The sequence below is a fragment of the Canis lupus genome, chromosome 8 (genome assembly GCF_011100685.1).
Source record: "Canis lupus familiaris isolate Mischka breed German Shepherd chromosome 8, alternate assembly UU_Cfam_GSD_1.0, whole genome shotgun sequence".
Lineage (NCBI taxonomy): Eukaryota > Metazoa > Chordata > Mammalia > Carnivora > Canidae > Canis > Canis lupus.
This window is the reverse complement of record NC_049229.1, coordinates 44,546,227-44,567,864: the sequence shown is the minus strand read 5'-3', so window position 1 is coordinate 44,567,864 and position 21,638 is coordinate 44,546,227. Positions and strand designations below refer to the sequence as shown.

The 21,638-nt window shown below is 38.1% G+C and overlaps 2 protein-coding genes across 2 annotated transcripts in view; both read left to right on the top strand.

The window, feature by feature from the left end:
* The first annotated feature begins 14,294 nt into the window (after positions 1-14,294).
* ADAM21 (ADAM metallopeptidase domain 21) overlaps positions 14,295-21,638 on the top strand; it is a 30,870-nt gene continuing 23,526 nt past the window's right edge. The window contains exon 1 of the mRNA XM_038545099.1: positions 14,295-14,434. The gene's annotated coding sequence lies outside the window, so the exon portion shown is untranslated. The remainder of the gene's footprint in view (positions 14,435-21,638) is intronic.
* ADAM20 (ADAM metallopeptidase domain 20) lies at positions 17,261-20,085 on the top strand. Its single transcript, XM_038545976.1, has 2 exons — positions 17,261-19,437; positions 20,037-20,085. Exons 1-2 carry the CDS (start codon positions 17,261-17,263, stop codon positions 20,083-20,085), a joined length of 2,226 nt encoding a protein of 741 aa, XP_038401904.1.

Genomic DNA, 21,638 nt, shown 5'->3' with positions numbered 1-21,638 from the left:
CAGAATAGACCATATACTGGGTCACAAATCACATCTTAACTGATACCAAAAGATTGGGATGTCCCCTGCATATTTTCAGACCATAATGCTTTGAACCTGGAACCCAGTCACAAGAAGAAATTTGGAAGAAATTCAAACATGTGGAGGTTAAAGACCATCCTGCTAAAAGATGAAAGGGTCAACCAGGAAGAATTAAAAAGATTCATGGAAATTAATGAGAATAAAGATACAACCATTCAAAATCTTTGAGATACAGCAAAAGCAGTCCTGAGGGGAAAATACATTGCAATACAAGCATCCCTCAAAAAATTGGAAAAAACTCAAATACACAAGCTAACCTTGCACCTAAAGGAACTGGAGAAAGAACAGCAAATAAAACCTACACCAAGCAGAAGAAGAGAGTTAATAAAGATTCAAGAGGAACTCAATGAAATAGAGACCAGAGGAACTGTAGAACAGATCAACAAAACTAGGAGTTGGTTCTTTGAAAGAATTAATAAGATAGATAAGTCATTAGCCAGCCTTATTAAAAACAAAAGAGAAAATACTCAAATTAATAAAATCACGAATGAAAAAGGAGAGATCATAACCGATACCAAGGAAATACAAACGATTTTTAAAACACATTATGAGCAGTTATACGCCAATAAATTAGGCAATCTGGAAGAAATGGACGCATGTCTGGAGAACCACAAACTACCAAAACTGGAACAGGAAGAAATAGAAAACCTGAACAGCCCAATAACCAGGGAGGAAATTGAAGCAGTCATCAAAAACCTCCCAAGACACAAAAGTCCAGGGCCAGATGGCTTCCCAGGGGAATTCTATCAAACATTTAAAGAAGAAACAATACTCATTCTACTAAAGCTGTTCCAAAAGATAGAAAGGGATGGAATACTTCCAAACTCATTCTATGAGGCCAGCATCACCTTAATTCCAAAACCAAAGACCCCCACCAAAAAGGAGAATTATAGACCAATATCCCTGATGAACACAGATGCAAAAATTCTCAACAAGATACTAGCCAATTGGATCCAACAATACATTAAGAAGATTATTCACCATAACCAAGTGGGATTTATCCCTGGGATGCAAGGCTGGTTCAACACTCGTAAAGCAATGTGATTGATCATATCAATAAGAGAAAAAACAAGAACCATATGATCCTCTCAATAGATGCAGAGAAAGCATTTTACAAAATACAGCATACTCTTCAGAGTGTAGGGATAGAGGAAACATTCCTCGACATCTTAAAAGCCATCTACGAAAAGCCCACAGCAAATATCATTCTCAATGAGGAAACACTGGGAGCCTTTCCCCTAAGATCAGGAACAAGACAGGGATGTCCACTCTCACCACTGCTATTCAACATAGTACTAGAAGTCCTAGCCTCAGCAATCAGGCAACAAAAAGAAACAAAAGGCATTCAAATTGGCAAAGAAATCAAACTCTCCCTGTTGCAGATGACATAATACTGTACATAGAAAACCCAAAAGACTCCACCCCAAGACTGCTAGAAATCATACAGCAATTCGGGAGGGTGGCAGGATACAAAATCAATGCCCAGAAATCAGTGGCATTTCTATACACTAACAATGAGACTGAAGCAAAAGAAATTAAGGAATCAATCCCATTTACAATTGCACTCAAAAGCATAATACCTAGGAATACCTAGGAATAAATCTAATAATCTAACCAAAGAGGTGAAGGATCTATACCCTAAAAAATACAGAACACTTCTGAAAGACATTGAGGAAGCCACAAAGAGATGGAAAAATATTCCATGCTCATGGATTGGAAGAATTAATACTGTGAATATGTCAATGCTACCCAGGGCAATTTACACATTTAATGCAATCCCTATCAAAATACCATGGACTTTCTTCAGAGAGCTGGAACAAATCATCTATAATTTGTGTGGAATCAGAGAAGACCCCCCAATAGCCAGGGTGAATATTGAAAAAGAAAACCAGAGCTAAGGGCATCAGAATGCCAGATTTTAAGTTACACTACAAAGCTGTGAGCATCAAGACAGTGTGGTACTGGCACAAAAACAGACACATAGATCAATGGAACAGAATAGAGAACCCAGAAATGGCCCCTCAACTCTATGGTCAACTAATAATCGACAAAGCAGGAAAGAGGATCCACTGGAAAAGGACAGTCTCTTCAATAAATGGTGCTGAGGAAATTGGACAGCCATATGCAGAAGAATGAAACTAGACCATTCTCTTACACCAGGCACAAAGTTAAACTCAAAATGGATGAGAGATCTAAATGTGAGACAAGAATCCATCAAAATCCTAGAGGAGAACACAGGCAACACCCTTTTTGAACTTGGCCACAGCAACTTCTTGTAAGATACATCTATGAAGGCAAGGGAAACAAAAGCAAAAATGAATTATTGGGACTTCATCAAGATAATAAGCTTCTGCACAGCAAAAGAAACAGTCAGTAAAACCAAAGACAACCTACAGAATGGGAGAAGAGGATGTGGAGAAAGGGGAACCCTCTTGCCCTGTTGGTGGGAATGTGAACTGGTACAGCCACTGTGGAAAACTGTGTGAAGGTTCCTCAAAGAGTTAAAAATAGAGCTACCCTACGACCCAGCAATTGCACTACTAGGGATTTACCCCAAAGATACAGATGTAGTGAAACACCAGAACACCTGCACCCCACTGTATGATTTATCCTTAGATAAAGCCAAGCTGTGGAAGGAGCCTCAGTGTCCATCGACAGATGAATGGATAAAGAAGATGTGGTTTATGTATACAATGGAATATTACTCTGCCATTAGAAATGACAAATACCCACCATTTGCTTCGACATGGATGGAACTGGAGGGTATTATGCTGAGTGAAGCAAGTCCATCGGAGAAGGACAAATATTATATGGTCTCATTCATTCAAGGAATATAAAAAATAGTGAAAGGGAATAATGGAGAAAGGAGAGAAAATGAGTGGGAAATATCAGTGAGGGTGACAACATGAGAGACTCCTAACTCTGGGAAACGAACAAGGGGTGGTGGAAAGGGAGGTGGGTGGGGAGATGGGGTGACTGGGTGATGGGCACTGAGGAGGTCACTTGATGGGATGAGCACTGGGTGTTATGCTATATGTTGGCAAATTGAACTAAAAAAAAAACATTTTGTCAGAATTTTTTTGTTGTGGTGTAATATTATTCTTTAATAAATATCCCCTCCAGTTGCTTGTTGTTAGTATATAAAAACAAAATTGTTATATATTCATCTTACATCCTTTGAGCTTTCTAAACTAATTTATTTAGTAATTTTTTTGTAAATTCTATCAGATTTCTACATAGCGATCTAGTATTACCTATAAATAAAGGTAATCTTAGATCTCCCTTCTAATCTGGATGCCTTGTATTTCTCTTTTTCACCTGATTGCACTGGCCAAAATCTTTAGTAGTATAGTGTTCAATAGAAGTAGTGGCAATAGACATTCTTTTCTTGTTCCTGATCTTGGGTGGGGGTAAAAGTGGTAGCTTTTAATGGTAAAAGATTTTTTCCATAGATTCCCTTATTGTATTGAAAAGTTCCCTCTGTTGCCAGTTTTCTGAAAGTTATTAGGAAAGGATATTGGATTTTGTCAGATGATTTTCTGATCATTTGATTTGATCATATGATGATTCATTTTGGTTTGTTAATATTAATAACTTACATTACATTAACCTTTTAATATATTGTTGAATTCAGTTTGCTAGTATTTTGTCGAGGACTTTTCCCCCTATGTTCATCAGATATATTGGCCTGTAATTTTCTTTTCTTGTAGTGTCCTTGTTTGGTTTTCGTACCGGGTAATGCTGGTCTTGTATAATGAGTTTGGAAATGTTCCTTCCTCTTCTGTTTTTGGAACACCTTGAGAAGGATTGGTATTCTTCAGATGTTTGGTAGAATTCACCAGTTAAGACATCTGGTCTTAGACTTTTCTTTGTTGGGAGGTTTTTGATTACTGATTCAAACTTCTTACTAGCAATTGGTCTGTTCAGTTTTCTATTTCTTCATGATTCAGTCTTTGTAGTTGTATGTTTCTAGGAATTTATCCATTTCTTCTAGATTGTCTAGATTGTTGGCATATAATTGTTCATAGTAGTCTCATGATCATTTGCATTTCTGTGGTATTAATTGTAACATCTCTTTCTAGTTTTACTGATTTGAGTCATTTTTCTTCTCCATGAGTTGAGGTAAAAGTCTGTATGTTTTGTTTATGTTTTCAAAAACTCGGCTCTTCATTCCATTTATCATCTGTTGTCATTTTAGCTTGCATTTCACTTATTTCTGCTCTGATCTTTGTTATCTCCTTTCTTCTGCTAACTTTGGGCTTAGTTTGTTTGCTTTTTTTTTCTAGTTCCTTGAGGTGTCAAGTGTGGTTGTTTAAGATTTTTTCTTGTTTCTTGTTTTTCTTTTTTTAAGTAGGCACAGTATTTGAATTCATGACCCTGAGATCAAGACCTGAGCTGAGATCAAGAGTTGGATGCTTAACTGACTGAGCTACCCCAGCACCCCAATATTTTTCTTGTTTCTTAATGCAGGCATTTATTGCTATGACTCTTCCTCTTAGAACTGCTTTTGTTTCATCCTATATGTTTTGGTATGTTTTATTTCCATTTTCTTTTTTTTTAAAGATTTTCTTTATTTATTCATAGAGATGCAGAGAGAGAGAGAGAGGCAGAGACACAGGCAGAGGGAGAAGAAGCAGGCTCCACGCAGAGAGCCAGACGTGGGACTCAATCCAGGGTCTCCAGGATCATACCCTTGGCTGCAGGCGGCGCTAAACTGCTGCGCCACCAGGGCTGCCCTTATTTCCATTTTCATTTGTCTCAAGATATTTTTTTTTAATTTCTCCTTTGATTTCTTTTTGACCATTAGTTGTTCAGTAGCTATTGTTTAATCTCCACATATTTGTGGGTTTTCCACTTTTCTTCCTGTAATTGATTTCTCCTTTCATACAACTGTGATTGGAAAAGATGCTTGATATGATTTCAGTCTTCTTAAATTTATTAAGACTGGTTTTATGCCCACTGTATGATTTATCCTTAGAGAATGTTACATGTGCCTTTAGGAAGAATGTGTATTCTTTTGCTTTTGGAGGAATGTTCTGTTACTGCCTGTTAAACCTATCTGGTCTAATGAGTAGTTTCAGCCCAGTGTTTCTTTATTGATTTTCTGTCTCAATTATCTATCCATTGATGGAAATGGGGTATTGAAGTCCCCTACTCTACTTTATTGCTGTTTTTCCCTTTTTTTCTTAATATAGACATTTAGCACTATGAATTTTCTCCTAAATACTGCTTTAGTGGCATCTCACATATTGTGATTTATGTTTTTATTTTCATTCAAAATACTATCTAATTTGGGTTTTATTGTTGTTTAAATTTTTAATAAACTTTTTTCACAGCAAAATTGAGTGGAAAAGTACATTGTTCCTGTATACCCACTGCCTCTACACAAGCACGGCTTCACCCATCATTGGTATCCTGCACATGAATGGTACATTTTTTACAGTTGATGAACTTACATTGCTGTTGTTCTCATCCAAAGTCAATAGTTTACATTAGGATTCATTCTTGATGTCATAAATTCTTTGGATTTGGACATATGTATAATGACATATATTTACCATGTAGTATCATATAGATTAGTGTCTCTATTCTAATAATCCACTGTGCTCTAACTGTTCAGTCTCCTCTCTGACCTTGGCAACCACTGATCTTTTCTACTGTATGAAGTTTTGCCTTTTCTAGAATGTCATATTGTTGGAGTTATACAATATACAGCTTTTTCAGATGGACTTTTTCACTCAGTAATATGCATTTAAGTTCATCCATGTCTTTTCATGTCTCTATACCTCTTTTTTTTAAGGCACTGACTGATATTATGTTGTTTGGATATAACACAGTTTATTTATCCATTCACTTACTGTAGAATATCCTAGTTACCTCCACATTTTGACAGTCATGATTAAATTACTATAAACATCTGTGTACAGGTTTTGGTGTGGATATGTTTTCAACTTTTTGGGGAAATATCAAGGAGCATGATTCCTGGATTGTATCATAAGAATATGTTCATTTTGTAAGAAACTGCCAAACTGTCTTCCAAAGTGATTATACCATTTTGCTTTCCCACTAGCAATAAATGGGAGTACTTTGTGCTCCACATCTTTGCCAGCATTTGGTGATGTCAGTGTTTTGGATCTTGGCCATTCTAATAGAGGTACAGTGAGTGATATCTCGTTTTAATTTGTGATTCCCTGATGACATATGATATTGAGCATCTTTTCATATGTTTGTTTGTCATCTGTATATCTTCTTTGGTGAGATGTGTGTTTAAATATCTTGCCTATTTTTAAATTAAGTTGTTTTTTATATTTTAATTTTAACAGTTGTGTATTTTGAATAATATTAATTTATTAGATACGTATTTTGTAAATATTTTCTCCCAGTCTGTGGCTTTTCTTCTCATTTCCTTGACAAGCTCTTGCAGAGCAAAATATTTAAATTTTAATGAAGTTTAACCTATCAATTCTTTCTTTCATGAATTATGCCTTTGATGTTATATCTAAAAAGTTTCAAGATCACCAAACTCAAGGTTATCTAGGTTTTCTTCTATGTTATCTTTTAGGAGTGTTACAGTTTTGCATTTTATATTTAGGTCTATAATTCACTTAGAGTTAACTGTTATATATATATATCTAGATTCATTGTTTTGCATGGGGATGTCTAGTTGCTCCAGCACCATTTCTTCAAAAGACTATCTTTTCTGCATTGATTGCCTTTGCACCTTTGCCAAATATTAGTTGACTCTATAGTTGACCCTTGGACAACACAGGTTTGAACTGCACAGGTCCACTTATATACAGATTTTTAAAAAACAAATGCAATATAGTACTGTAAGTGTATATTATCTTCCTTTTTATTTTCTTAAAACACTTTCTTTTCACTAGCTTACTTTACTCTGAGAATAAAGTGCATATTATGTATAACATACAAAGTATATGTTAATCAACTGTTTGTGTCATCAGTAAGGCTTCTGATCAACAGTAGACTATTTAGTAAAGGTTTGAGGGAGTAAAAAATTGCGTATAGATGTTCGACTGGTCATGTTATTCAAGGGTCAGCTGTATTTGTATGGCCCTTTTTCTGGGCATTGTATTCTGCTTGTTTGATCTACTTTTCTGTTATTTTACCAATACCACACTGTCTTGATTACTATGATTTTACATAAGTTCTTGAGGTCACGTAGTGTCAGTTTTCCAGTTTTATTCTCTTCTCCAACACTGTGCTGGGTATTCTGGGTCTTTTGCATGTCCATGTAAACTGTTGAATCACTTGTTGATATCCACAAAAAATTTTAGGGGATTTTATTGGGGTTGTGTTGAATCTACAGATCATTTGGAAAGAACTCCCATCCTGACAATATTTCAGTCCTATTTATAAACATGGAATATCTCTGCATTTATTTGGTTCTTTGATTTCATCAATTTCATACTTTTCCTCATATAGATTATATATATATTTAGTTGATTTATACTTCAGCATTTCATCTTGGAGGGGGGCTAATGTAAATAGTATTGTGTGAAATCTCTACAAATCTGAGATTTCCAGTTACTTTGTTATTAATTCTAGTTAAATTCTATTGTTTTCTGAGAGTATGCATTATATCATTTCTATTCTTTTAAATTTGTTAAGATGAGTTTTATGACCATGAGATTTGGTTTATCTTGGTGAATGTTTATGTGAGCCTGAGAAGAATATGTGTTCTGTTGGTGTTGTTTGAAGTGTTTTATGAATGGCAATTATATCCTGTGGATTGAGTATTGTTAAAATTCAAATATGTCCTTACTGATTTTCTACCTGCTGAATCTGTCCATTACTGATGGAGGGACATTGATGTCTCCAACTGTAACAGTGGATTCATCTATTTCTCGTTGCATTTTATCAGCTTTGCCTCATATTTTAATGCTCTGTTGTTAGATGCATACACACTAAGATTTATTATGTCTTCTTGGAGAATTGACCCCTTCATCATTAGGTGATGTCTCTCTTTATCCCTGATAATTGGGATCCCTGGGTGGCGCAGCGGTTTGGCGCCTGCCTTTGGCCCAGGGCGCGATCCTGGACACCTGGGATCGAATCCCACGTCGGGCTCCCGGTGCATGGAGCCTGCTTCTCCCTCCGCCTGTGTCTCTGCCTCTCTCTCTCTCTGTGTGTGTGTGACTATCATAAATAAATAAAAATTTAAAAAAATATATCCCTGATAATTTTCCCTGCCCTGAAGTCTTCTCTGTCTGAAATTAATACACTTTTTGATTGTTTCTTAGAGTTTCCATTTTTCTGCTTATATTACTTACCTTTTTAAAAAGATTTTATTTATTTATTTGGCAGAGAGAGAGAGAGAGAACAGAAGAAGGCAGAGTGGCAGGCAGAGGAGAGGGAGAAGAAGGCTTCCCACTGAGCAGGAAGCCCAATGCAGGGCTGGATTCCAGGACCCTGGGATCATGACCTGAACTGAAGGTAGATGCATAACTGACTGAGCCATCCAGGCACTCCGCTTATTTCTTCTTGTATATTATCCACTTTTTTTGGTTATACCCCTTAGCATATTAATAATGGTTATTTTATTTTATTTTATTTATTTTATTTTATTTTATTTTATTTTATTTTATTTTATTTTATTTTATTTTAGTAGAAGATGATCTGAATTTATTCAAACCCCAAAGCTTGATTTAAAAAATTTTTTTAATTTAAATTCAACTTAGTTAACATATACTGTATTATAGTTTCAGAGATAGAATTTCGTGATTCATCAGTTGCTTATAACACCCAGTGCTCATTACATCAAGTGCTCTCCTTAATTCCATCACCCAATTACCCCATCCCCCCATGTCCCCTCCAGCAACCCTCAGTTTGTTCCCTATAATTAAGAGTCTCTTATGGTTTGCCTCCTTTTCTGTCTTTATATCATTTTAATTTTCCTTCACTTTTCCTATGTTCATCTGTTTTATTTTCTTAATTTAGTTTCTTAAATTCCACATAAGTGAAATCATATGGTATCTGTCTTTCTGTGACTAACATATTTCTCATAGCATAATACCCTTTAGTTCCATTCACATCATTGCAAATGGCAACATTTTGTTCTTTTTGATGGCTGAGTAATATTCCTCTGTGTGTGTGTGTGTGTGTGTGTGTGTGTGTTCTTTGTCCCGTCACCTGTCAATGGACATCTGGACTCTTTCCATGTTTTGGGTATTGTGGACTTGCTGCTATAAACATTGGGGTGTATATGCCCTGTTGAACCACTGTATCCTTTAGATAAATACCTAGTAGTGCAATTGCTGGATCATAGGGTAGCTCTATCTTTTAATTTTTGAGGAACCTCCATACTGTTTTCCAGAGTGGCTGTACCAGTTTGTGTTCCCACCAACAGAGTAAGAGGGTTCCCTTTTCACTGCATCCTCGAATCATGGTTATTTTAAATTCCCATTCCAAAAACTCTACTATATCTGAGTCTGGTTCTAATGCTTGCTTTTTCTTTTCAGACCGTGAGATGTTTTTTTCCCTCATTCAAGTTTAATAGCTCTCAATGTTAAGAAATGCTTCTTTATATTTATCCCAAATCTTTCACATTAAAGATAACTCATTTCTCTTGTTTTGGCCTCTGGAGACAAAGGACAATTGGTTATGCCTTTGAAGACAATTTCTCAATCACCCCACAGTCTGTTCTTCTCTAAATTAAACAGTCTCAGCATCATTGATCTTTCTTTAAAGGTCTCATTTCCAATTCCCTTGTGGCTTTCCTCAGGATGCCCTTCACTCTCCTTCATCCACCTTTAAATGTGGAACCTAGAACCAGATAAAATCCTCTAGTAAGCATTGAATACAATGAGAGGCTTCTTTTCCAGTGATCAGGTGGTTTTGCATAAGGTTTTTTTTTTTTTTTTGACATTTATGATAATGGCCACATTCTTGTTATTGGTCACTAAGGTTGTTTTCCATATTTTAAAAATTCAATTAGCTAATTTTTGTACATCATTAGTTTCGGGTGTAAAGTACAGTTATTGGTTGCATATAACACACTTAGTGCTCATCACATCACATGCCTTCTGTAATGCCCCTCACCTTGTTACTCCATTTCCCCACCTACCTACCTCCCTTCCAGCAACCCTCAGTTTGTTTCCTATAGTTAAGAGTCTCTCATGGTTTGTATCCCTCTCTGATTTCTTCTCATTCAGTTTTCCCTCCCTTCTCTTATGATCCTCTGCTCTGTTTCTTATATTCCATGAATGAGTGAAACTATATGATAATTGTCTTTCTCTGATTGACTTACTTTGCTCAGTGTAAGACTGTGTTTTTTCTTGCATTTTAGCATGCTTTGTAACTTTTTGTTGAAAGCCAGACATGATGTATCTGGGCAATAGAAACTGAAGTAGATAGGCCTTTAGTGTTTATCTGACCAGTAGTTAGGCTATGTTTACTTTTTCTTGTAGCTGCAGATGTCAGAGGTTTCAGTTTCCTCTAGTATCCTTTTTTATTTTTATTTTTTTTATTTTTTATTTTTATTTTTTGGTCTTCTACATTGTCTTAGGATTTCCTGAGAAACTCCATCTTTAATAGTGTTTTATAGTTTGTTCAGGTGTAATCCACTTATACAGAAGCCCTTTTGATGTAGTGAAAGAAGTGGGAGAATAGGAAGCATTCTTTGGTTTTCAATTAGGTCTCAGTCTAGTAGTGGTCCTATGCCCCTGGGCTGTAAACTTCACATGGGCATTTAAGCTCCCCTATCTCCCACCCTCGAATTTAGGTGATGTAGAAAAGTTAGAGGGGGCTGGAGTTGGGGAATTCCACTTCCTTCAACTTGAATAAGGCTTTGGTGAAATCTTTCCTCTGGCTGGTTTAGACCTTTGTTTTGGGGACAACTTGGTGTGTTTCAAGATGGTTACTGTTACCTTCACCATATTTCCAAGAGTCACTTTTCTCCTCTTCTTGGTCAAACATGTGGTGATTTTTTTTTCTTTACTATGAGAACATGGTAGGGCTTTTGGAGATCAGATTTATGACAGTAAAAAGACTGCCCTTAGAGCCCCCAAGAGTTTTTAACAATGAGGTTAGTCGACACTCCAGGAATTCACCAAAGTCACCATTTAAGTCTCATTGGCTCAAGCCACTTCTGCTTCAGAGAAGCTCATCCATATCCTCTTTATCAACCTGCCTCTCTATAGTCTGTCCTGTGGTCTCATTTGTCAGATGCATCTAAGAAGATCATTGATTTTTTTCAGTTTGTTTAGCCTTTTGTTTTTACGCAGGTGGGAGTGATGATTTTCAAGCTCTTTACATGCCAGAGCAGAAGCCAGAAGTACATCTGTTGTACAATTTGCATTCTTTTAGATTTGCCTTATGGCTATGAATAGCCATCAGTTTTGGTAAATGCCCTACATGCATTTGAAAATAGTGTATAGGGATCCCTGGGTGGCGCAGCGGTTTGGCGCCTGCCTTTGGCCCAGGGCGCGATCCTGGAGACCCGGGATCGAATCCCACATCGGGCTCCCGGTGCATGGAGCCTGCTTCTCCCTCTGCCTGTGTCTCTGCCTCTCTCTCTTTCTCTCTCTGTGACTATCATAAAAAAATAAAAATTAAAAAAAAAGAATGAAAATAATGTATATCCTGCAATTTTTAAGTATAGTGTTCTGTATCAATTAGGTCAGTTTGATTAAAGGTTGTTTAATTCTGTCTTATTTTCTACTTGCTTGTTCTGAGTAAACATCTGCAAATATGATACTGGATTTTTAAATTCTTCTCTTTGATCTCTCAACTCTTCATATATTTTGAAGCTCTGCTATTATGTGCATATGAAATACTGTGGAATAATCCTCATATTAAATATATTCTTTACCTTGATTAATACCTCTTTATCTTTGCCAATACTTCCTTTATTATCTTTTTTTAAATTAAAAAAAATTTAATTCCAGAGGTGCCCTGGGGGGCTTAGTCAGTTAAACTGTCTGACTCTTGATTTCGATTTAGGTTGTAATCTCAGGGTCGTGAGATCAAGCCTTGCCTCAGGCTCCACACTGGGCATGGAGTCTGCTTAAGATTCCCTCTTACCCTCTGCCTTTGCCCTCCCCTGTTTTTCCTCTGTCTCTCAAAAAAAAATTAATTAATTCCATTATAATTAATGTAGTGTTTTATTAGGTTGAGGTGTACAATATAGTGATCCAATAGTTCTGTTCATCTTGTCATCTTCTAATATGTTTTCATCAGATTTATTTTTGTTAATATATGCAGTGTTTACTTTTTCATATCTTAGAGATCATATGACTTATCTTTTTGCTTTTAACCCTTAATAACTTGCTACATAATAGATTTGGCTGTGTTGGGTTGTTTAGTAAAAGAAATCACAACTGAAATAGCAGGTGTAATTATAATCACCTCTGTTTAGTTTAGGAAAATTAATAATCATTCTTCAAGATAAACACGATTGCACATGCAAAACAGGTGAGTTAAATATGGATGTGATTGGTTATCATTATCTCTGTATCTTTGAAGCCTTTGAATGGCACAAATACCTGTAGTGCCCAAACATTCCGTCATTGCTCTTAGGTTACTACAGTTGAAGCAATTGTTGAACCTGAATTAGTAAGGCTTGATTAGGATATATCTCTGATTTATTACTATCCAGTCATTTGTATTACCTCAGAAACACTTTGAAAACCCACTGTGCCAGAGATTTTGTGAAAAGGTATATTGCTTTTAACTTATATTTTTTTATATAGATTCAATGTTCGTATAGATTCAGCAATTCAGTAATGTTGAACTATTTCGTTTTTCTTACTTTTTAAAGTTTTGTTTGGTTTTCTATGGAATTTTCCCATGTTGCTTAAATTTTCAAATTTACTGATGAATTTATTCCCATGTTTAAATTTTCATTATTTTTTTATGCTAGAAACTATTATGGGGGCATCTAGGTGCCTCAGTTAGCTGAGCATCTGACTCCTGATTTTGGCTCAGGTCATCATGTCGGGGTCATGAGATCAGCACCATGTCAGGGTTCTTTTTCCTATACAATTTTTAAAAATTCTGTAGTTAAGGAACATATATTATGCAATTTTTATTTTTACCATTTGTTGAGACTTCCTTTATGATCATGGATATTATCCATTTTGCTAAATATCTCATGTGCAGTTGAACTTAATAGGTATTCTGCAATTGACTGTACTATTTTATATGTCAGGTTAATTTGATTAAGTCTTCTTTTTCCTATTAATTTTATTGTCTGATTTTTCTCAGTCACTGAGAGAAGTATGTTAGTATCTGCAAGTAGATTTTGGGTTTTTAAATTTATTTTTGATTTCTCAATGTTTTCTTTAGGTTTTGAAGCAATTTACTAAATAAATACAAATCCTGGTTGAATTTTATCATACTAAATATATCTTTATCTCTGTAACTATCTTTTCTGCTATTGATATCGTTTGTTTCCTCCCCCCCCCCTTTTTTTTTTTACTAACATAAGTTAGTAAGATACCATTATTTTGGAGTAGAGGTTCCTTCCTCTTAGTTCAGATGCTGAATTTGTTCCTCTGGAGCAGATTGAATTAGATTCTGATTTGTATCTAGAGCCAATAGAGGAGGTAGGAATATGTCTTGAGGAGACTAAGTATCTCCTTGCAGGGTAACTTCCCCAGAAGAGAGAATTACAGGGTATCAAGCTCTAGCTGGCTAGGCTTTTCAGACGGGAGAAGTCTGGCTTCTCCCCCTGGTAAAGGAGACTCAGGAATACTTGGGAGGATGGAGATAATCAAATACTCAGATCTACCTGAAATTCTTTTTTGCAAGTGTCAAGGTTTTTTCCCTTCTCCGTCAATGTCCTACTAACTTTCCCACTAGAGTATTGGCAAATCTATGTTTTCAGCTTACATTGTGATTCTGTAACTCCACAATTAAAGTCTGATATTTTTGTAAAACTGGCTCTGTGGCTAAAATAAATGAGAAATTCTTTTAGGTCTAACATTATCAGCCCTCTGAGCTGAGAGCTTAGTCTTGAGCTTTACTGTCTCCAGTAGACCAGTCCTTGAGGTACTTAATGGTCATTATCACACTTAGTCCTCCACACATTTGCTTCAGTAGTGCACTTCATCATAATAAACATTGAGTGGTAATTTAATTCATTGTGATGCCACTGTATGTCCATTCCCTATTGGACAGGAGTTCAACAGTGTGTAAAGCCATGGACATGCCCGTACAATCTGAGTCCTATTTTGTCTGTCTCTCTTGGCAGTACTCTTGGTACGAAGTCCTGTATCTGTCAAGATCCAGTCCAGGAAAGAAAAACCCACCAAGAGTAATTAATATAAAGAAATTATTGAAAAGGTTTTTAGAGGACCAAAAAGATGAAAAGAGTACACCAAGGTACTTAGAGGTATGAGTTGCAAGAAAAAGCTCTACCCCTAAGATTGGGGGGGAAAGGGAAGAGGTTGGGGTTATCATAGCTAGATACTTTGATAATGGGCCTCATATAGATCTGGACTGTAGAAGACAGGGCATTGCTTAGGTCATGTGGGTTACAGGAAATCAGAAAAGGGTTTCTGTAGAGCTAATAGCTGTACTTACAAGGTCATGCTGAACTGGTACTGGTTCCTTAGGAATTTGGAAGAAGGTCCTCCAGAATTGTGACTCACATTTCAGAGACACACATGCTACACACATGGGGCTTATACTGAGGTTCTTTGTGGTGTGCCCAGAATACCTGAATAAAGGACACTGGCTAGCTGGTATAGGTTGCCCAGGGTACTGGAAAATGGCTCTGAACATCTGGTACTCAGACTTCTGAGTACGGCACACTGTTCATCAAGTACTCATACTTTTGTTAAGGGCTGATGGAGCTGGTTCTGGGAATGTGGTAACCAACTCTCACCACCAGAGCAAGACACCAGAGTTGGGGATTCATAGAAAGTAACAGCAGGCAAATAGATAATCACAAGTCCCTTATCCTCTTTTTTATTTTATTTTATTTTTTGCATTTTATTCTCTCTCCTGTGTCCTTTTTGATAAAATTTCAGGAAGCCAAATAACAATGGAAATATAATGTGCAGATTCCCATTTCTAGCTTCATAGACAAAGTATAAATTTTAGTTTTGGAGTTCAGGAAATAGCTGATAATCAGCATAAGAAATGTCAGTAGAATGCTACTAGAACTTCTATGGTAATGGGTAATAGCAGATGACAGTGATCTGTGTGAAGCTCTCTGATATGTAGTAACATTTTAGTATTGTTTCAATTAGTTGTGGCTCACTAAATTGATTTTATGACCCTGTGTGGTTTGTGACCTAAGTTTGAGAAACAGTGAAATGAGGTTGTGATTGAGCATGAGAGGAGACTTGGCAAGATACAGATTTGAGAAATTTGAAACAGTTGCTGGAAATAGAAGAACTAAGGATTCATACAGAGGAAAATCTCACACTGCTTGAAGTGCTGGTAATGGCAGAAAGGAAAGGCTTTGGAGAGACAGCAGTTCACATAGTTCATGGTCATGCAGTGTTCCTTCAGGGCTTCTTTTTGGAGCCATGCAATGGTTACAGACTAGTATGTCTCAAAAATTCTCAGCTATGAACTTTTCTGTTATTACCACGTCATATTTCTGAGAAAACTTAATATAGGTTATTTTCCTCTCTGTAATGCTTTAATAGTCCTCTTCCAAACCACACATTCTCGTTTTAATAGTCCCAGATCTGTAGCATATACCAAGGATATCATGAAGAAAGAAATGGAAAGGAAATCCAGTAATTAGGATTTCACCTCAAGCAGAGCTACTTCCCCTAAGAAGATTAATCTAATATTATTGGCTTCCAGTAGCTATCTATTAGTTCTAAAAAAAGTATCCAGGTGTATACAAGTGTTCTCAACATTATAATGCTGAAGATATTTCTCATACTCTATACTACTGATCCTATTTGTGTTGTGTTCTGAACCAGTATGTGTTCAAATGCGTCTCCAAATTTGTTTTAACTTTTGCTTTCAAATATTAAACAAATTGATACTTTAAAAAAGATTTTATATATTTATTTGAGAGAGAGTAAGTGGGAGAGAGAGCACAAGCCAGGGGGAGAGGCAGAGGGAGAAGCAGACTCCCTGCTGAGCAGAGAACCTGATGCAGGGATCATGACCTGAGCTGAAGTCAGACACTTCACCAACTGAGCCACCCAGGCACCCCTAAATTATTGGTACTTTTAACTTAAAGTCAGTGAGTAAGCAAAATTAACTTTTAATTGAACTAAAACTTGTGTTTTCAACATAAATGGCGTAAGTCCATTTGAACTGTGGGCTTTTGAACATTTTAATGAACTGACTTTAGGTATGAGCTCCTCAATCCACCCTTCTCTGGAGAACTCAGCTAATTTGCCAGACATGAAAAATATAGACTAGAATCTATATTTACACATCTAAAATGAGTCTCTTTTGATTGAAAACATGATGATGCAACTGGGCTGGGTAGAGAGAAGGTTGCTGCCTGCACACTGTGATTTGGGGCAATTGGGCTATTTGCCTTGCCCTCAAATAGCAGCCCATTCCCTGTTTCTCCTTCCTATGGCTGCCTTTTATGGATGTCCAGAGTTTTTCTACAGATAAGAATGAATTATAAAATAAAAATTTGGCTTGTTTGAAAGAGGCATACCAAAATTAATATGTCCCTTAAGTGAGGCTTACTTTGAGTGCGAACCTTAGGCAGAATGGGAGCTCAATAAGATGTCCCACACAGGACAGGGGAGGTACAATAAAGAATAAAGAGACTAGAAAACAGTGCTTTTTGGATGGGTTGTCTACATGCTTTTTGAAGATGGTAGGGTACTGGTCAATTTTTGAGAGGAGAAGCAATGTGGAGGTCAGATACCAGTCTTTTTTAATATGGAAAATTTTATGTCAGTTTACATGTTTAGAAAACAGTATATAACCATTACCCATCCATAACCAACCTCCTTCATCTCCTTCTCTGGGGACCTGTGCTCCTCTAACCCTTTGTCCACATATATATGTATATGTACATGTACATGTACATGTACATGTATACAACAGTCTCAGGCATTTTATTAATTCTAGCCTCATTCCAATTGAAGAATCACCTTTGCCTTACTTTCTTTTCTGTCCCACTCTCTCTACCCCACCAACCCCATCCTAGCTCTTTTTTTGTATCTTCACTTGCAGCACTACAACTTTTATGGTCCATCTCTTCCAGGACATAGATCCATAAATGTCAGCCCTGCACCCTAAGCAGCTCACAGGGAGGAGCCAGACCAGCAGCACCCCACACCCTGCCCTCTCTTCTGCCCTGGACAGATGGCTCCATGATGACAGCTCCATAATGGCACTGGGTGAGGCCCTGGTGCACATCACGGTCACTCTTCTGCTACTCTGGGTAGGAATGTCTCTGTTCATTTCTGGCCACTCTCAGGCAATGCCCTCCCAGCACTTCTCCCCAGAATTGGTGATCCCCTTGAAGGTGACTGGCAGGGGCAGAAGTGCAAAATCTCCAGGCTGGCTCTCCTACAGCCTGAAGTTTGGGGGCCAGAGACACATTGTCCACATGAGGGTCAAGAAGTTCTTGCTTTCCAAACACTTCCCAGTGTTCACCTACACGGACCAGCACGCCCTCCTCCAGGATCAGCCTTTTGTTCCTGATGACTGCTACTATCATGGTTATGTGGAAGGAATCTCTGAGTCCCTGGTTGCCCTCAGTACCTGTTCCGGAGGTTTTCGAGGAATGCTACAGATTAATGACCTTGCTTATGAAATTGAGCCAATTAGTTTTTCTGCCACATTTGAACACCTGGTGTATAAGATAGACAGTGGTGATACACAGTTCCCACCTATGAGATGTGGGTTAACAGAAGAGGAAATAGCACGCCATTTGCAGTTGAGGGCATCATATAATTCTACTCTGATGCAAAATTCTTACTTGGGCTGGTGGACCCACTTGCGGTTTGTTGAGCTGGTCGTAGTTGTGGACCATTTTCGATACCTTTACTGTAAAAGTAATGTGTCATTAGTACAGCGTGAAGTATTTGATACTGTCAATATAATTGGTATCTTATATAGCCCTTTGGAGGTTGAAATAGTTTTGAATGGGATTGAAATCTGGAGTGAAAGAAACCTGATTTCCACTGATACTATAGAACAGATTTTGGGGGATTTTTCTGCTTGGAAGTTTTCCAATCTTGATGACCGACTGCCCCATGATACTGCCCATCTTTTCATTAAAAAAAATTTTGGTATAAAGCTTGGAGTTGCCTACGTTGGAGGAATATGCCATCGTCTTTTTAATAGTGGAGTTGATGTCTTTGAAGAAGACCGTCTGTATCTTTTTGCACTTACTGTGACCCATGAACTTGGTCATAATATGGGTATGACTCATGATACTAAAGAATGTAAGTGTGGGCTTCCGTGGTGCATAATGTATGACTCCCAGAGTGTGACAGCTCGGTTCAGCAATTGCAGTTATGCCGAGTATTGGAACAATATTCTCACTAAGGGATTATGTATTCACTCACCTCCATATCCAGGGAATGTCTTTAAGGTACAGTACTGTGGGAACCTAGTGATTGAAGAAGGAGAGGAGTGTGATTGTGGGACCACAGACCAGTGTGTAAATGATCCCTGTTGTCTGTTGAACTGCACTCTGAAGCCTGGAGCTGCTTGTCAGTTTGGAATTTGTTGCAAAGACTGCAAGTTAATGCCATCAGGGACTTTGTGCAGACATCAGATCAGTGAATGTGACCTTCCAGAATGGTGCAATGGGACATTTCATCAATGCCCAGAAGATGTATATGTGCAGGACGGGATTCCCTGTGGTGACAATGCCTACTGCTATGAAGGGAGATGTAATAACCATGATAAACAGTGCAGGGAGATTTTTGGCAAAGATGCAAGGAGTGCATCTCAGAGTTGCTACAAAGAAATCAACACCCAAGGAAATCGATTTGGTCACTGTGGTATCACCAACCTAGTATACGTGAAATGTGAGGGCCCTGATATTCTGTGTGGGAGAGTGCAGTGTGAAAATGTAGAAATGATTCCTAATCTGATCCAACATTCTACAGTGCATCAGCTTCACATCAATGATACCACTTGCTGGGGCACTGATTTTCATTTAGGGATGTCCATACCTGATGTTGGTCAAGTGAAAGATGGCACAATATGTGGTCCAGAAAAGATCTGCCTCCATAAGAAGTGTGTCAATATGACCTATCCGCCACGAAAGTGTCATTCTAATGAGACCTGCCACATGCATGGAGTCTGTAATAATAAACAGCATTGCCACTGCAAGCATGGATGGGCACCTCCCTACTGCAAGGACGCAGGCCTTGGAGGCAGCGTGGACAGCGGGCCACCTCCTAAGGAATACGTGGCAATGCTCGAAGCAAAGGCATTGTTGGGTTACCTGTCATTATTGTGGCTTATTCCTTTTACTGCTTTCGTTTTATTTTGCCTTCTCGTAGTTTGTATGGAAAAAAAAAGAGAAGAAGAGGAAAACTAAATCTCTTGCCTCGGTAAACAAATCCTTAGTTCTTCTTGTAATAGTAGAAAAACATTAGGGCATGTCTGACTGTTTAAAGAAAAATTCAAGGACCCCTCATACCAGGATCATAAGCATTAATATCACACCAAAGGATTTCTTACTCTTCAGTGTTAATAAGCAATATTAAAACTTTACTCCCCCCCCCCGGATGTTGTCTATTTTCTGGGCAAAGGCACACCAGAGAGACATTTTTAAGCTGATGTCTAGCAGTTCTAAACCTCCTCCCATTTTTGTACTTTAGGATGTAAAGTACAAAATCTGCTGCTGCAGATCCCGTTTCTGTTTTGCCTATTCTCTTCAGGGTAACTGTGCCTAAAGGGGGCAGTAGAAGTAGAGGGGAGAAGGCAGTTTACTTTCCTGTGTGCTAAAAATTACTCTCTGTCATTTTGGCTGGGGCCATTCACTCTGGCAGCTGTGTTTGTTTTGGACTCCAGTTTTGTTGGCTCTTTAGAACCACCTTCATTCTTGCTGAGAAGTACCGGCACCCTCAAGAGATCTGACTTGTAGCTCTGAGGTTACCAGTTCCTCATTTGAGTTCTGCCCAGCAGCTGGTCACTTGTGCTCCTTGTAAGTCTTGTTCCCTGCTCTGCAGAGGGTCTCCTTGAATCACCAGCACTCTGATAAACTCACTTTCTTTCCTGTGTTCCTCTTGCCCTAGGGCTATCAAGTGCTTTCAGTAGTTATTTCATTGTGATAGTCTGAGTTCTGTAGAAGCAGACGCTGAGAGTTTAGAGTACAGGATTTTGATAGGGAGGAACCACTGTGAAAAGGTGAGGAAGTCGGCTGTGTGATGAGAAATGGTACTACATTGCAGCCTTGGCCACCTAGCAGCCAGTTCCTCTGGAATAAATATTGCCTGAAATGGGCCAAAATGGCCTGATCTTCACACCTTCCCTTGCTCATTCACTGTATCTGGAGTCCATGGGAATGGCAAGAGGTTGGCCACACTTCTTTGCAACTGAGGCTATTCCAAGGAGCTGACATCTGGAGGCTCTCTGTTGATTGTAATCCCTGCAGCTGTGCTCAGCAAACTTTCCTTGAAGGAGAATCCAAAGTGGCCTATTTGGATATTCCACGGTCTAGGCTTTGTACTGCCCTGATCCACTTTTCCATTTATGTTTTGGGAACAGCTCATCCAGGATTCTAATAGGCATCTCTGCCTATGAGGAACCTTACAAGAGGGAGGTTAATGAGATGAAACACAGTTCCTACTGCTGTGTTTGGTATTGGGGCTGAAATTGATACTTATTATTTCTTTTCTCCACTATCCTTTCTAGTTTTCCTCTCTTTTACATTGCATTCTGCTGGCTTTGGATGATAACCGTATGTCATTACTCAGGTCCTTGTTTCCAAGGCCCCTGAGTGTCTAGTCACCATTCTCAGACTGGGATTGCTGAATCTATCTATTTACAGTCACAATGGGACTGGAGAATACCAAGAAGCATTGAGGGAGATCACCTGGGTTCTACACATATTCTTTGTATCTCATGATATAACGGCAGCCCTACCTCTTCTCAGTGATTAGGCACGGTTACACCTGCCAAGACCATTGACACTGCTTCTTGCTATTGATGAAGGGACACAGGAGCCCAAAATGCCCAGGTAGCAGCTTTAGCTTATAATTCCATTGGGACTCTTTGTTCCCTGGTGAAAATGTGACTCTTTTGGGGACCAGAACCTCTAACCCTGGAGAGTTGAAGGGGACAGGAAGCACAGACCACCCTAATGGGTCATAGAGAATAGTGGTATGTAGTGCCACTCTGCTTCTAGTCCTTGGTTCCCAGACCCAAGAAAAGATCTTTGGTTCAGTGCATACAACCCACCCTGGAATGGTGTCTGTATTAGGGTTCCCCAGAGAAACAGAACCAGTAAGATATGGCATTTACATATTTACCCCTTCCCCAGAAGAAAACGTAAAGCCCTTCAGTGATTTTTACTCTTCTTGATATCCCATAACTTAAATACTATGATGTGAAATTAACAATATCCAAATGCTATGATATAAATTCAATTATCCCATGCTACATGATAAGGGAATAAGGAAAGAAAGAGG